This window comes from Anopheles moucheti, chromosome 2 (genome assembly GCF_943734755.1).
Source record: "Anopheles moucheti chromosome 2, idAnoMoucSN_F20_07, whole genome shotgun sequence".
NCBI classification, from domain to species: Eukaryota; Metazoa; Arthropoda; class Insecta; order Diptera; family Culicidae; genus Anopheles; species Anopheles moucheti.
In genome coordinates, this window is record NC_069140.1 from 44,134,959 (window position 1) to 44,149,735 (window position 14,777).

Here is a 14,777-nt window from a genome sequence, read left to right on the forward strand (position 1 = left end):
CTTGTCGTTTTACACATATGGGGTCAAAAATCCATTAGAGCAACTGTATTACTATCTCTCATTGGCGTATGGGAGTACAGTAACTATATAGGTAGGTTCTGAATGAGGAAATTTTCCTCAGATCAACCGGTCTAGCAGCGGGTTTTTGAGCAACAATGTCGGTAATTGACTTTCTAACCAAAGCAGGTGAAATTTTGAACGACTTCAAAGGTTAGACTACCTTTTTCCTAGATTATCCCTACGTAGGTCGGGAATTATGTGGATGGTGGAGCTATCTTCATCATTTATTTTTGCTTGTAAATCACCAACCTCAAGATTTGCTCAATCCTCTGGAAAGCATTCGCCTCCGGGAAGGCGAGTAGTAAACCAATTACGTCTTTAATGTCAAGAGCATATGATTGTCTAGAACGACTTATTGAATATGGTCTCTAAAAGTTCCTTTCTATTGCAACGTGAAAAGGGCATCTAAATGGCGGAAATCTAAGAATTTTCCATCTAGCATCATCTGGTATGTAGTGATGTTCAATGTCCTCGTTATGTGTATGGTAAGCTTGTCCGGTATTGCACAAGAGCCCATTGCGTTGTTGCCTTGGAAAATACCTATGCTAACGTGTGCACCCTTGAAGTTAGATAAGGGATGGAAGGAGTCAAGCAGCCAGCTTCATCAGCTTCTCCAGCATCACCCCCACTCTGATAGTTTCCAACTAAACTAAACCTGTTTTTTCTTTCCATAAATTGTCCATAAAATTCCCGCTTCAAGTGCAATTCCAATTCCGTCCGTCCTCGAAACCTCATTTAATGGTACATATCTTTAAAATGGGCTAAAGTGTTTTTTTTTACGGACACATCCCAAACCCAGCAACGTTCGTTCACTGGACCGCTTAATGTTACGATACTTTAATTTGAACGATCAAGCTTACCCGCCGACCTCCAGCAGCAGCAGTTTTTCTGTGTGCTTTTCCACGGCACGCTCGTTTTTCCGATCCGGGGGTTTCTCCGTTGCTTACCCACACGATCACCCGTGTCTTTCGACCGAAGGGGGAAGAATTTACTTGCTTCCACTAAAGCGGTCCGGAATCTGATTACATCATCAGTTTGCACCCGGTCGTCCGTCCACTCGTTACGGTCATCCCCCGCTGACGCTTCCACGCTATCCACGCTGAACGATTTGTTTGTGTAGTGACCATAAAATGTTGTATTTGCGATTACCGACCTACCTAGCACGGCAGCCCGACCAGGCCACAAAATATCGCAATGCCTTGCTTGTGGAAGCATTCTACCCCAGCTCGGCCAGGGCATAACCTCCGGAAGCTCGAGTATGCTGGAGATTGAAAAATTTCGCCAATTTGTATCATCATTTCGTTTGCGGCGGCGGCTGCTGCTGCTTCGGGTTGTGCGGTGCTTGAGCACGGACTCTCGCAAACTAGACTGTGTTTGTTGACGGTTGAGTTTGGTTGCCGTAGCGTTGCGGGCTTTCTGCATGCCAAGGTTTATGTAAGCGGAGCTACCAAATCTTTCCCCCTTTGCCGTACCTTATTTATCTCGTCCACTCCTGCTATCTTTTCCTGCCGGATGTCTTTTATCGATTCAGAAGTTTTCATACACTCGAGGAACAAGATGGAGGCAAAAAAAGGAAACAAAAATGCCTTTTCATCCCGAAGCATACGGAAGCGGAGTGTGCAGCCTCGCTTGTACTGCTAATGTATGCTGAGCACCGTCTTGTCATTTGCCGCAGCGGCGCTGTACGATGGCGGGGTGCAAAATGTGCCGGACATAAGCAAAATCAAGGACTTTTGGCTAGTTCCCAACGTTGCCGAACACGAAGGACGGTGTTTCGATCTATTTTCAGACCGTTCGCGGGCATCCCGTTGCAGTTCGGGGCAGTGATGGAATGGGTCGGTTTCATTTCTCGCTTCGGCTCGTGGCGATTCGGTGCAGTCGAGTAGCATGCATCGGTCGGAAAGAAGTCGGTTAAAAGGGGTACAGAAAATAGGACAGCAGACATGCATTCGTTAAATATTTAGAAACTGCTTCTAGGGAATTAAATTTGCTTGCCTATGCCCTGGGACGGTAGTCAAGAGGCGGTTAGCGTTGTACACCGTACCAGCCCAGCCGTTGGATGAGTCAGGCTGTATTCGTGTGTTGAAAAATCAATATTGTGAGACCTAGAAGAATGCCATTAAGAAAGGGCAGCGTGCAGCAGGTGAGCGTCTTTTTACGGCATTACGGTTGTGCAGAGCATTTATAATCAGCAAAGATTTGAAGGTAATCAGTAAAATTATTTTACTGAGAGAGGATACGAGTTCTTCTTATTGACTTTCTTAAGACTTTACGATCCCAATGTACATTGCAGAGGTTTCGATTTCTTATCGCAAATAAGAATAACTTTTGGATTATTTTTATATGTCGAGGTAGATCTAGAATTAGTCCAATTTTTAAATTTTCTGCATTTCGCAGTTGAGCATTTCTGATCGGAGCGAGTTATTTTTTTGTATTTAAAACTATTTTTTTTATAATTTTGTATAATGATGTGATATTTTGTCATTTATTCTCAAAACTTGTTAAGCAATATGGGATCCATTGAGCTTAATAAAACATATTTCCTTTCTTTTTGAATGGTCATTTCTTTATTTAAAAACTTTCAAGCAAAATTGCCAAAAGCAATTCGCTAGCTCGTACCATAAACATGTGAAACTATTTCGAAACAATTCGCATTCCTTCATTATGTTGTCCTACACTTCACCGTGCAGTCGTTAGCGGTGTTTTTGTCTGCAGCTAGCAAGAAACTTGGACTCGTGGACTTATCCTTCCCAACTGTGCTTGAAAAATTCTTTCCAAAAACAGCAAATTCTCTAACTAACGCAAACCGTGTTTTTTTTTCTCTTCTCTTTTCTCTCGAACACATTTCTTTGCAGGTTGCTCATACAGAGCGTTCGTGGTTCGTAAGAGGCAGTGAAATGTGAAGCCGACCATCCAGCAACTGCACCGCTGTGGAAAATTTTGGGCTAATCCATGAGAAGAAAGCGGAAAACCAACGCAGCTTGAAGCAGAAATAAAATCAGCGAAACATCATCAAAACCTGTTCCGATCATGCTGCGGTCCGATTGTCTACAGTTCTCACCAGTTGAAAAATTATCTGAACAATTTTCCGTGTTTTCTTCTACCCGGAGAATTTTCGGACAAAAACACTCGGAAACGGAAAATTTTGGAAAACACACACACACACACACCCACACACACCGACAAAATCTGACCGACCGTGGGCTTAGTGGGCTGGTTCCAGTTGTGCAACGAAACAGTGCAAACAAAATGAAGCAAAATATCGTAGCTAGAAACTCCAGTTCATCGTGCGCCTCCATCCGAAGGCAAACGCTTAAAAGTTCTGTTTTGCCCAGTTCGGTGGTGTTCGTTGTGTTGTCTTGACGCGCGGACGCCTTGGGTTTTTTTTTTCGTTCGTGTCCTTTTTCTGTTAACTTAACGGCTGTGTAATGCGCGGACGAACACGACACACGAACGGTCCACAAAGAAAGTGAGAGGGAAAGAATGGTTTTAACGGACAGTTAGATGGAGGACAAAATCAAAGAAAACGTTTAAAGAAGAAAGAAACCCAAACCGAGAAGCATGGCTTGAGAATCTTTTTGTTGGTTGTTTGCAAGGTTTTGTGTTAGTGTTTTGGGTTTGGCTGTGCGCTAGCATTTCGTTAGCAGCACGCAGTTTATTGTCGCGCATTGCCCAACCTGTTCAAACTTGTATCCTTGCGTTAGTGAAGACTGAGGTGTACGAACTGTTTCATGTCAGTTGCAAATACGACGCCTACTTTACGCTGTTCTAAAATGAAGTGCAAAAAATAACCCATTTGATTCCTGTGAGGTCTGGTGAATATTGTATGTTTTTCATTAATTTGTGTGATTTATTTTTCCAGCATAAACAGTACCGTTTACTAAGCAGTAAACTAATACACGTGCAGCGTGAGTGATATTGATCGTTATTAAGTGTGTAACAGACGGAGACGCTTTCCCCGAAGCGATAATACAGTGTTCAAGCGTTACACCCGTTGTATAAGTAACCCGGACGCAAAATGGCCGCATTCGTCGCGAAGCAAATGGTCGGCAACAAGCTGAACGCCGTTAAAGGTAAGTGTAAGCGTGTAAGGCTAAAAGGATTGTATGCAATAATCACACCCGTGCCACGCCACATTTGTCAAACCAGCGGCAAGTGTATGTGTGCGCCTTTGCTTTTGCGTTTGTGTATATAAACACCTCAATGGAGGGTGGTGTCGGTGTGTGCTGGCCGGGAAGAAGCCCTCTCGATTCCAGAAGAAACTCCACCCACAACAACAATCGTACTAGGAACAGACCACACAGGCTCACGTGGCACCCGTCATTAGAATCTCATTTTCCCCCCATTGAAAGCAATATGTGCAGCATAAATCATCGTAAATAATGGGCTCATAAATTATTCATAATTCGGCATCCCCGGCCAGCCTGGATCCAGGCTGGACTGCTGGCAAATAGACGCAGGACCACCCGATTTCGCCGTGCGGTTGTCTGTTTGCCGTGCGTACGGGAGCTTTAAAAAAGCATGTTTTGCCCGGCATTGTCGTTTCATTATGGCTGTATCTGTTTTGTTTTATTTTCAATTCGCTTTTTGGCGTCACTTTGGTTTCGCTCCATTTGGCAGCAAACGGTTAATCCACCAACCGGTTGTGCGAACCGGAAAAATGGGGTTTTGTTTTCCGAGCCGAGTCGTCGTACCGGCATGAAATGAATGCACCGCCACTCTCTCGGTTTGTGTGTGTGAGTGGAGCACATGACTCTTTAATTAAAAATGTGCCTGGGCTTTCTTTAGGCCTCCAGAAGCGGCAAAAAGCATTCCGGCTGCAGGAAGTACACTGGCGCTGGTAGTGGTGTGGAGTTTGCTGGGCGAAGAATGTACGTTCGATTCTGGATTCTGGTAATTACGTCGAAAGAATGTATTGCGCTGCAGGTATTGCGCTTTACCCACATTATTGGTGATCCGTTCGGATGTGTTGGGTTCTATCGGAAATACATCTTTCAACCTACAATTTAGTGCGTGACGATCGTGTCGTTCGTTGTAAAATAGCAATTTACGTGAAAATGGCTATTGTTAGTGGGATAGAGCTATTTTGCATTGAAAATATACATATTTTACGTATACAGCAACAAAAAGTCCATTAAAGAATACACGTTTTTTAAGTACTCAGCGAGTAAGTACTCTAGTACATTGTGTAAAGAACTCTTGATAAACATGTCGGGTCAAATGGTTTTAAAAATTAAAAAAAAATCGTTATAGTAATTAGCGACGAACTACGAACAATTTGAGATATCAATTATTAACATTGTTCTTACAGAAATGCCTATTTGAAGGATGATTTCATCGTAATATTATTTTGAATTTTGTAGAAGATTTGGTAACCAGTAATTATTGGGCATGAATATGATTAAATTGACAATAACGCTCAGTTTTTGTTGTTACTGTTAATGTTTATATCGGTACCATATGTTAGGCATTTCAACCTGTGCTTGAACTGTTCATATATCCTTAAATAAAGCTTGATTAAGGGTTTGAAATAGTTTCTAAAATTACCACTAGATCTCAAATACTCCAAGAAAATATTTTTTTAAGCATTATCAAAAACTTTGCGAAGAGAACCATTAACTATATTCGTCAAAGCTGATGATTATTACCAACAATTCCTTTTGAAGCGATCCTGCTGTCTGCTATCAATATCGCTTACATGCAGTCTGTTACAGGAAGGAATAATGAGGAGATGGGAGTTTCAACACGATGGTACAATATCTCTTTACTTATGTAGTGTCGTAATTCAATATAAACTGGCACTGGTATAGCATCGTTGCTGCAAACTTCCATCGCCCAGTAATAAAGAAGACGCAACGGATGTATACGACCGGCATGGTCTTGTTTGTTTGAGTGACAGCAACGATGAATATGGAAGCTGATGGATGTTATATCGGCAAGTAAATTGATAACTACCAAATGAAACTAAAATATATATTTTTACATGGGGAACTTACTGTAAACTACATCGATAAAAATTACGAGTACAGCACACGTCGTACCACTATGTTACCCCAACTGGTGGTAAGAGTTTATTACCGTTATGTTGTTCCAGAAAATAAAAAATGAAAACCCAATTTGGAAAAATGCCTCCCATTTCAAAATGTTCTTATCAAGGGAAAACGAACATTTACCATCCGCTCCCATTGTCGGATATAAAACCAGCTCCGGCACTGGCACAAATGTTCGCATCATGCCAATCGTTTATTCATCGTACGCACGTTATGCTCTGGTCGAAATTAACTTGAGACCTGTGTGTCTGTGTGTGTGTTATTTTACTCGCCCACCATCGCTGGGCCAAAAAAATATATATATATATATATATCCCGCAACGCTAAAACAAACGGTTTGCTAATATTTCCTTCTCGCTGCTGAAGCTTTATTCGTACTCTTTTATGTTTCAATGACGTTCTGGATGCGCTCTATCGTTATGTGTGTGTTTTGTTTTGTTTTGTTTTCGGCAATTCGAGCTCGGCAGTTTTATACTTTCCCCTTAACCAAAAACCCGGAGCTCCCAAAAATATCCGCAAACTTAGCGTTCCGCTGCGGCACAGCGATATGTATGCGAACAGCGTTTTGAAAATGGAAGAAAAGACCACCAAAAAAAGTGTAGCACCGCCGTGTCCGTTCGGGCAGGACCACTGTTCGAAAGAGCCAATGTGTGTACTTTGTTTTTCGCTTTGCCGCGCGCGAACAGGAGGACGCGCTGGGAAATCACAAAGTTTTGTAAAATTCATGAAAATTTTCCTGTTCGATTGGCTGGCGGCCGAAGAATTGTTGAAGGTTCAGCTGACTGATGCTGAAATGGATGGAAAGAAGCAAAAACAACAACGCAAACTCCGGAACGGAGAGTATCCATTGTGCACCACGCGCACCTCCACGTGTGCTGTACGGCTGTACGCATGTACGGGCGCAGAGCGAATGTACGGGGGCGGCTATATGCCATCAACTGCAGCAAAGTGGACATATTCAAAGTTCAGACATCATGCTCGTGTGGGACATTTGAAAGTTTTTACGAGCTGTACATTTTTTATGGCCATATTTATCCTTTTTTGGTCCCCGGGTAGCCAACGGGGTGGCAAAAGCGAGAGAGCTAATATTTCAAACACGGGGAAGAGTTTTGCTCCCAATCTATTGCGTAGGTTGGACGAATTTCGCACTCCAGTAGTCGTTGGTTTGATAAGCATAGTTTTGTGTGTTTTTGTTCACTCTTTCACTTTTTGTTGCAGAGTCTATGTATAGCCCGGTTAAAATGGGTGTTTTTATGCTGGTGCGCACTAATGAATGTTATTCACACATCTGCGCTGGAAGCTGGGAAGGCTCTTAGTAGGTGTCCGCTCAAGCGTTATCGGTGACAATGCATGACGGCTAAGCGTAATTTAATACCCACGCGATAAATGGTACTAGAAACTTTATTTCGAACGATATCATACCATCAATTTTACCGCAATTGCGCGATCATATACAGTTGAAGTATTTCATTTAACTTTTGCTTGCGTTGTTTGTTTTATGTCATAGTGGATCTAGTGGCCGCTCTTAAACTGCAATCTCACACAGTTTATTACCGTTTTCACACCGTTTTTCGTTGGCAACATAAAATGGCTAAATCATGGCTTTGGGTGGCATACCGTACAGCATAAAAATGCTCCAAAACAACACCAAAACAAAAAAAAAGCAACAGCAACACATCTATCGGTTCGCTTTTAAAACACCCGCACCGAAATCTTAATTCAGTCACGTTTCCGCGTCCAGTCGACCGCAGCCCGACCGTAGCAGCAACCCCAGGGCGTGTGATGGTGCGGTTGCATTTTTTCCTGGACTTCCGTTGCGATCCATTTAATGCTTACCTTCTCGAACGCAAATAGAATTTCGCCCGTTCGCTTTCGCAGCCACCGTCCCTGCTGCCGGGCCACGACTGCCAACCGGTGCAGTGGAGTAGAAAACTTCATTAGAGCAACTCAATCCCGGTGTGGTGAATTCCGGGTGTTTTGATCGTATCGAGCACCGATTCAATAGTTGCATTATCGCGGCTAGTCGGTATAACACTGCAAATGGTTAAATTCGATCACGATTCGGTCATTCTCTTTTCTCACTGCACTACGAACGCTTACGTTGTGGGGCGAAAGACTGTTGGTAGTATTTTTTTTTCTCGTGCGGCCAAGTACAGATGAATTTGCTCTGGGATTTAGGGAAGCGGGTGATAAGATTGGTTAGTATGCTTGAGCAAACTAATGAATTTTAATTCAGATTGAACGTCTGCGTACAGCAAATTGATGTGATTTGTGTTGAATGAATCTGGTCTGGGCTCTAGGTTGCGGTCCCATGCTGTCGAGATATAAGTTTAGACAGTCACACAATAGGACAGTGAGGTTAAAGCTTAGTTAAGCTTCAGTGTGGTAGATATGATGCAATTTGATTGTTACCCGAAATGCCAAGAGAGGATGTAATTAGCTTTCTAAATTGTGGCTGTTTAGTAACACTGATCATCTGGTTTCAATCACGATGATATATTACCATAGCTTTCATAATCGTTTGCTTCGCATTTGAGTTCCAATAAGCTATGAATAGCATTGGAGATCTCGTAAACATTATTTTGATCTCAATGCCTCTAGAGGATTTAATTTAGATCTTCAACAGATCTTCAACAGATCTTCAACTCTTCAACAGAAACTGTTATGACAAGTCTGGAACATTTGCAAAGCTTTTATTTTTTTTTTGTTTCGTTAGAACGGCCTGGCCGTATCGACTTATTTTACCACGTAGCAGGATAGTCAGTCCTTGCTACGGGGGATTGGTCCGGATGGGATTTTGGTCCGGTCCGTTCGTGTGAAGACCGGTTCCGCTACCATCATGCCACCGGGCCGCCCCAAAAGCTTTTATTCGAATAAAGAAACCTTTGTTTTAAGTTTTCTAAATTACCAGCTACTGTTTGGATAGCTTATTTACAGATGCTAAACTTGCTAAGATACTGTTCTAAGCTTTCTCAATATACACTTTTTGCAAAGGATTCAGCATTGTATAGAATCAAAGTGATGTTCAACTACAATCACGAAAAGGGGAAGACTTTCACATCTCCTTCTGCGTAATCCACTTAAACTTGAAGAGAGTTTAGAAATGGCTCTAGCTTTACTACACGAACTCGAACTCCACAGCATGAATGTTTGATTGTTTTGCTAAGAATATAATGGGTAGATATTTACCACCGCATCCCCAGAGTTGATCTGTGTTTAGTACAAACAATCAATTGTTTCCCCCCCCGTTGTGCACAATATGTGCGTATGCCCTTGTTTGCTTACAACCCACCCAGAGGTAAGCCGCATAATAAGGATCTGTTTGGGGGCTGAAGGTAAATATTGCCTTTGGAGATTTTGTTGTTCTCCGCATCCTGGTTGCTGTAGTGATTCGAAATGCAAATAGATCAAAACCACCTCCGTGCAGGGTTAGGTCAAGCTTATTGTTTTCGTGCCTTTGGTTTAGATTTTTGCATGGGTCATGTGTGGGTGCTGAATACTTATATAGTTATAACCATGTACTTACACTAACTTGCTTACTTTCCGCTTACCATTTTTTACCAGCGGAGTTTATATACGTTACGGGAGTTACATATGTCATTCTGCAAATGGAGAAGTGTGAAAAGCTACCTTATATAAATCGCGCTTTTTGCAACTAATTTATATCAAGAACAGTGTTTTAAATTAACATAACACAGCTGCAGCAAAACAGCAAGGGAATCTATACCCCTTTAGTAACTTTTATAGCATTCTTTCACCCAAAAAATGACTCACCTATACGATGCACCATGGTGGCACTTGGTCTGAACAATCCTTGAAATAGTTCATGTGCAAAAGCGTTTGTAAGCTGTCGGCGAAATATGCACCGGCTGCAGGCATTGTTTCTCGCCGCCATTAATTTCCACCGAACATCTACACGTATCCACACAACCCAGCCGGGATTTCCTATTACAACGCTACGCTACGGTAATGAATTCGCCGTATTTCTGTATCCCGAAAAACCCCCCACGGGTGCTGCTGGTAGGACGCGTGAAGAGAAAAGCTGGCAAACAAAAAAATAAAAGTTTCACCATTGGTGCCCAGATTTCACACCAGCATAATCCAGCAGCCTTCCTGTTTTTTTTTATTATTTGCAGCAAAACGTGTGCTGGCAGGAGCGCACACTACACCTATTGTTTCCGATTTCTTAGTTTATTAATCTTCGTTCGTGTCGTTCACGGTTCACCACGGTTTGCCCGGTTTGCCTGGTCCCGCTGGTTCCATTCGGGATGGTGAACCGTTCCGTGTGCTCAGTCACGTCTTGGACGGAATGGTGCCCTCCATCGCTACGGCATCCTTTCAGCGCGTTCTGGCATCGAACCCCCTGAGCTTTTCGAGAGGGCTACAAATCTCTTCCCTCTCCTTGACCTAGATGAAAGTGGTACTCGTAAGTGCGCTAAGTAGTGGCAGGGAACACGAACACTAGCACCTTCCCGCGTGTTCTAGCCAGGTTTTTCCGTCTGTTCACTCCCGATAGCTGTAAGGTTTGAAGGTTATTGTACCATAACCAGGCTCGGAGCACTGGGGGGTTTTTTTTTAAAAGAAAGCCCGAGAGTAACGCATTACAAATGTTCTACCACCTTTACTCCTATTTTGGAACGTTGTCGAACCGGGTGGATCATATTCTTCCTAGGTTGGCGTGTTTATTGTTGCTATACGTAAATTTTCTATGAGTGCCGCTTCCCGGTTGCCGGTTTGGGAGAAAATGGTGCGACAAATGAAAGTTTTGGGATCTAAAGGGACCTGCTCATTTACAAGGCTGCAAGGTGTACTACCCCAACGAATGGTAAAGCTACCGTTCCTTACGTGCGCCGGAGCACTAGAGTAGGGTTGAAATCCGGTGTGAAACTATACCGCATGGCTAACAGTCGCTGTCGTTGCTAATCCTCAGTTACGCTTCCGGAACGATTATCCTGTTGAGAAAACGTAGCTTTTCACGTTTGTTTATATCCGTTACGCGGTGCGATGTCGGTGTAATTGTAATTAAAATTCTAAACCCCTCGGTCCATTTGTTTTGCCCGCGCCCGCTATTTCAAGAGGGGCGGCAGAGTTCTTTAGAACCTTATCGTGTGATCTGTATCCGTGATGTGTCGCTTGGTGGAACGTGTTAAAAACGATTTTCCTCTCAAAGACTCATTTGAGGCAACGTGCAATTCGTGAAACGATAGTTCCAAGCGACTAGGGTTTATAGTTATTTATTAGACAATAAATACGGGACACATTCCCATCTTGTCCTAATACCGTCGCTGGCAGTTAAACTCAGAAAGAATATAAAAAGCAAAGCTGTACAGAACGGGGGTTTTGTGAGTGTTTTTGAAGCTTAGATGCTGTATTAAATTTTCCATCCAGTCTCATTAGTGGATTCTGGATCATTAGTAGGTTACTTAGCGGTGCCGGAGTGTGCTCTAGTGAGACAACGATGCTGCAGAAACCTCTTTTCTTCTGCTAGGACATTACATTTTTATCCCCATTCACACACACCATAAAAGCACTTCTGCTGCACCGTGCCATGTTTCCTCCCTAGCGGTACGATTTTCAAGATCACAAAATGTCGTCTCACACGAAGGGGAGACGTGGTGTGTATTGTCAATGCTGGGCGAGCATCGTTCACATCGTTCGTAGGCGAAGCGATCATTATGGTTTCAGTGGGGACTTGGGAAGGGTGGCTTAATAACAGGCGTTCGCTTTTATTCTTTCACTTTCCAACACGTGATGATGGTGACAAAAAACAAAAAAGCGGAGTAAAATAGGTAAAATCCTGCGCGATGATGATCGCGACTGCGAGCGAATAGGGACACGAGTACAGCCCGTTCGGGTAATGCGGCTAGCAAGTGATGAAGATGGCGCTTTTATTTCGATGTGAGTATAGTTATTTACAAAACAGTAAGAAAAGCCTATTTTCGCTTACCGATTTTTTTTCCCGCTACGGTAATACGGCACAATAGGAGACTTTCCCTGGTTGGGGATAAAGAAAGAAACGTACTACCATACAGCTGTTTATATTTACATTGCCACCCATTTGCCCATTTGGGTTTTGGAGACGATGGATTCATAAGCAGCCAGAAAGGTTTTCCAGTTGCGTCACATGAAGCGATAGAACGCAACCATCGCCGAGAGAATGCCGCTTCGCGGGGCTGCGAGCTGAATAGTTGTGCTTTCTACTCGAAGGTTATATTTTCATTTTTATTCTCCTCGGCAGCAACCGCACCATCGCCTTTATCCCCTTTGGAATGCTGCTTCAACTTCAATCCACTTTAACCTTTCCCTGTTTTGTAAGGTTTCAGTAAGTGCAAGTGCGCCCTCAATGTGCGCCCCCCCTACCCTTCCAATTTCGACCACGTGCTGCGTTCGCTGCTAAATCCAATTCAAACATCATCAAGACTTATGCGCAGAAAGCATATACATGTCTGAAGGTACCCAGGGTGGCTCCGACGCGAGAATGGCGCTTTAAAACTTCACAATAGCCCCGAGCAACTGCTAAGCCCCAGGAATGGAGACGGAACGCAAGGTTTGGCCACCTTCCCATCCGGTCGCAGCGTAATGCACTGATAAGCACAGCCCACAGGATACGGTGGTGAGGGTTCAAATAATGGGATAAGGGTATGGAACGACGTCCCCTTTTGTTCGTCTAACCCGCGCGACTGGGACGCATACTAGAGTCGCGAATTTATACGAATTGTGCTTGTATGTTGCGCGAAAAAGCATTCTTAGGAAGGGATGGAAAATGTTTTCTCTGTGCGCGAGTATGGTGGCGAAGACGCCATTTTTTTTTCTTCGCCTCCCTTCTTGAGGTCCCAAACCCGTTCCAGCAAAAAAAAGGGCAATCTCTCTGTGGGAAATTTATTTGCAAATTCAATTTATCCCGATCGAAATGGAAATCACGGGTGCGAGTGGTTGGGTTTTGTTGATATCCTTTCCCCGGTATAAAGTAAATGCTTGCTGCAGATGGAAAGCTTTCAGCCACTAGTGTCGAGCGGTGCTTGTTTTTTACACTGCATACACTTTGAAGTTTTTTTTTTCACCTTTTCGATGAAAACGAATACAGTCACACAACAGTTCGACCGGCACACGGGAACGGGCATTGTACATCCTTCTTCCCTCCTAATTAGACTGGGTTTTTGGTGTAATGAAATAAGTGCGCCATATTGACACTTTAGCTTACGTCACTCGGCTCGCCTTCTGGGAACTTGATTTCGCTTGATTTTTGTTATTTTCCGTGAGTCAGCGAACGTGAGATTCGTTCGGCCAAAACGATCGCCAAAACTTTTCAAAACTGCGACAAGTCATTGTTAGCTGCGTATGAGTTGCTGCTGGCTGGTTTTTTTTTGTCTGTTGCCTTCAATTAGTTCCCATTTCGGCTCGTCGGCCGTTCGACGTACACGCGAATTCGGCGATGTTTGATTAGTGTCTGCACGTCCGGTAATCTTCAACCGGTCAGCGTCTCTTGACCTGGCTCAATGAGATCGGCTTCGGTTGGTCTATCCCCATTTGTGACGCTTTAATTCTACGCATTCTCGTACCGAACGATGAATTGTGTTGGTCGTGGGTTTTACCACGGCCGGTCGTTTTGCATTAATCAAGCGACGTTATTGGAGTATGGCAGCGGCACCAAAGCAAACAACAGCACCAATGTAAGCAAAAAACCGTCTGCCGGGCGTACGATACGCGTCAATTACCAATTTCGTCAATTCTGTCGCGGCTGATGTGCGGCTGGCAGTGTGTTCGTGTTTGTGTTTGCTCACCTGTCATATGCCATTCGGTGTGTCTCAAAATCCGTCCTACACCCGTGCTAAGCGCAGCGTTACAGCTCGTTGGCCAAAATCGAGACGGGTTTTGTTTAATTTAGAATTCCTGGATAAACCGAGACGAGATTGATTGATAATTTAACCGTTGTTTTTTTGCGTTGCATCGCTTACTAACCACCCACTTTTGCAAAAATAAAAACCTACAAAATACTCGATCCATCTGCAGACAGATACGTAATACGATGAATTGGACAGAGTTGATTACGTTTAGGAAAAAGCTTGTTTTAATGAGATGAATCTCCCGGCAGTGTGAGTGTGCGCGAGCAAAAGTATTTGTTGCTGATTGCAAAAAAAAAACTTTTTCAGAATGACTGTGTCTTTAGTGTGCCTCATGCACAGCAAATTATGCTGTAAAAAAAGCGTGCCGCGCCTATTTGCACGTTTCCTTTTTTTCTGTTGTTGCAAAAAAAAGGCGGCCACTATTTATCATTGGTGTATTCAATTCCACCAGTAAGGAAGCAATTTGTTTGGCGTTTTGCAGCGTTGAATGATAAATGATGGTACTACAGCAGCGTAAATGTAAGCGTGGGACCGCAAGAAAATCATTAAAATTTAACAAATGTCATCTTGGTCGTCAAATGGATCTTCCGCGCGATGCGGTTCCTCGCACTCGGTTGCGGTTAGATTCATTAGCAAAACTGCATTCATTGCTGTAACAGTACAGGAAAAGAGACATCGTTTTTTACTTTATTCCTTCAGGCAAACAGAACTTTTTGTTTCCGTTCGGGTCCGGTACCGGAATGAAATACTTTTATGAACAAAAAAGAAAGAAAAAAAAACGAATCTTTATTTTAATGTCGCCCACACCAAAGTACCGATAGCA

At 43.3% G+C, this 14,777-nt stretch overlaps 1 protein-coding gene across 4 annotated transcripts in view; it reads left to right on the plus strand.

Moving 5' to 3' along the window:
• LOC128296909 (complexin) overlaps positions 1–14,777 on the plus strand; it is a 162,732-nt gene that overhangs the window by 55,028 nt on the left and 92,927 nt on the right. For all 4 annotated transcript variants that reach the window (XM_053032434.1, XM_053032435.1, XM_053032436.1 and 1 more), the window contains exon 2: positions 3,923–4,133. In XM_053032434.1, the coding sequence (XP_052888394.1) occupies positions 4,079–4,133 (55 nt within the window). In that variant the 5' untranslated portion in view covers positions 3,923–4,078. The remainder of the gene's footprint in view (positions 1–3,922; positions 4,134–14,777) is intronic.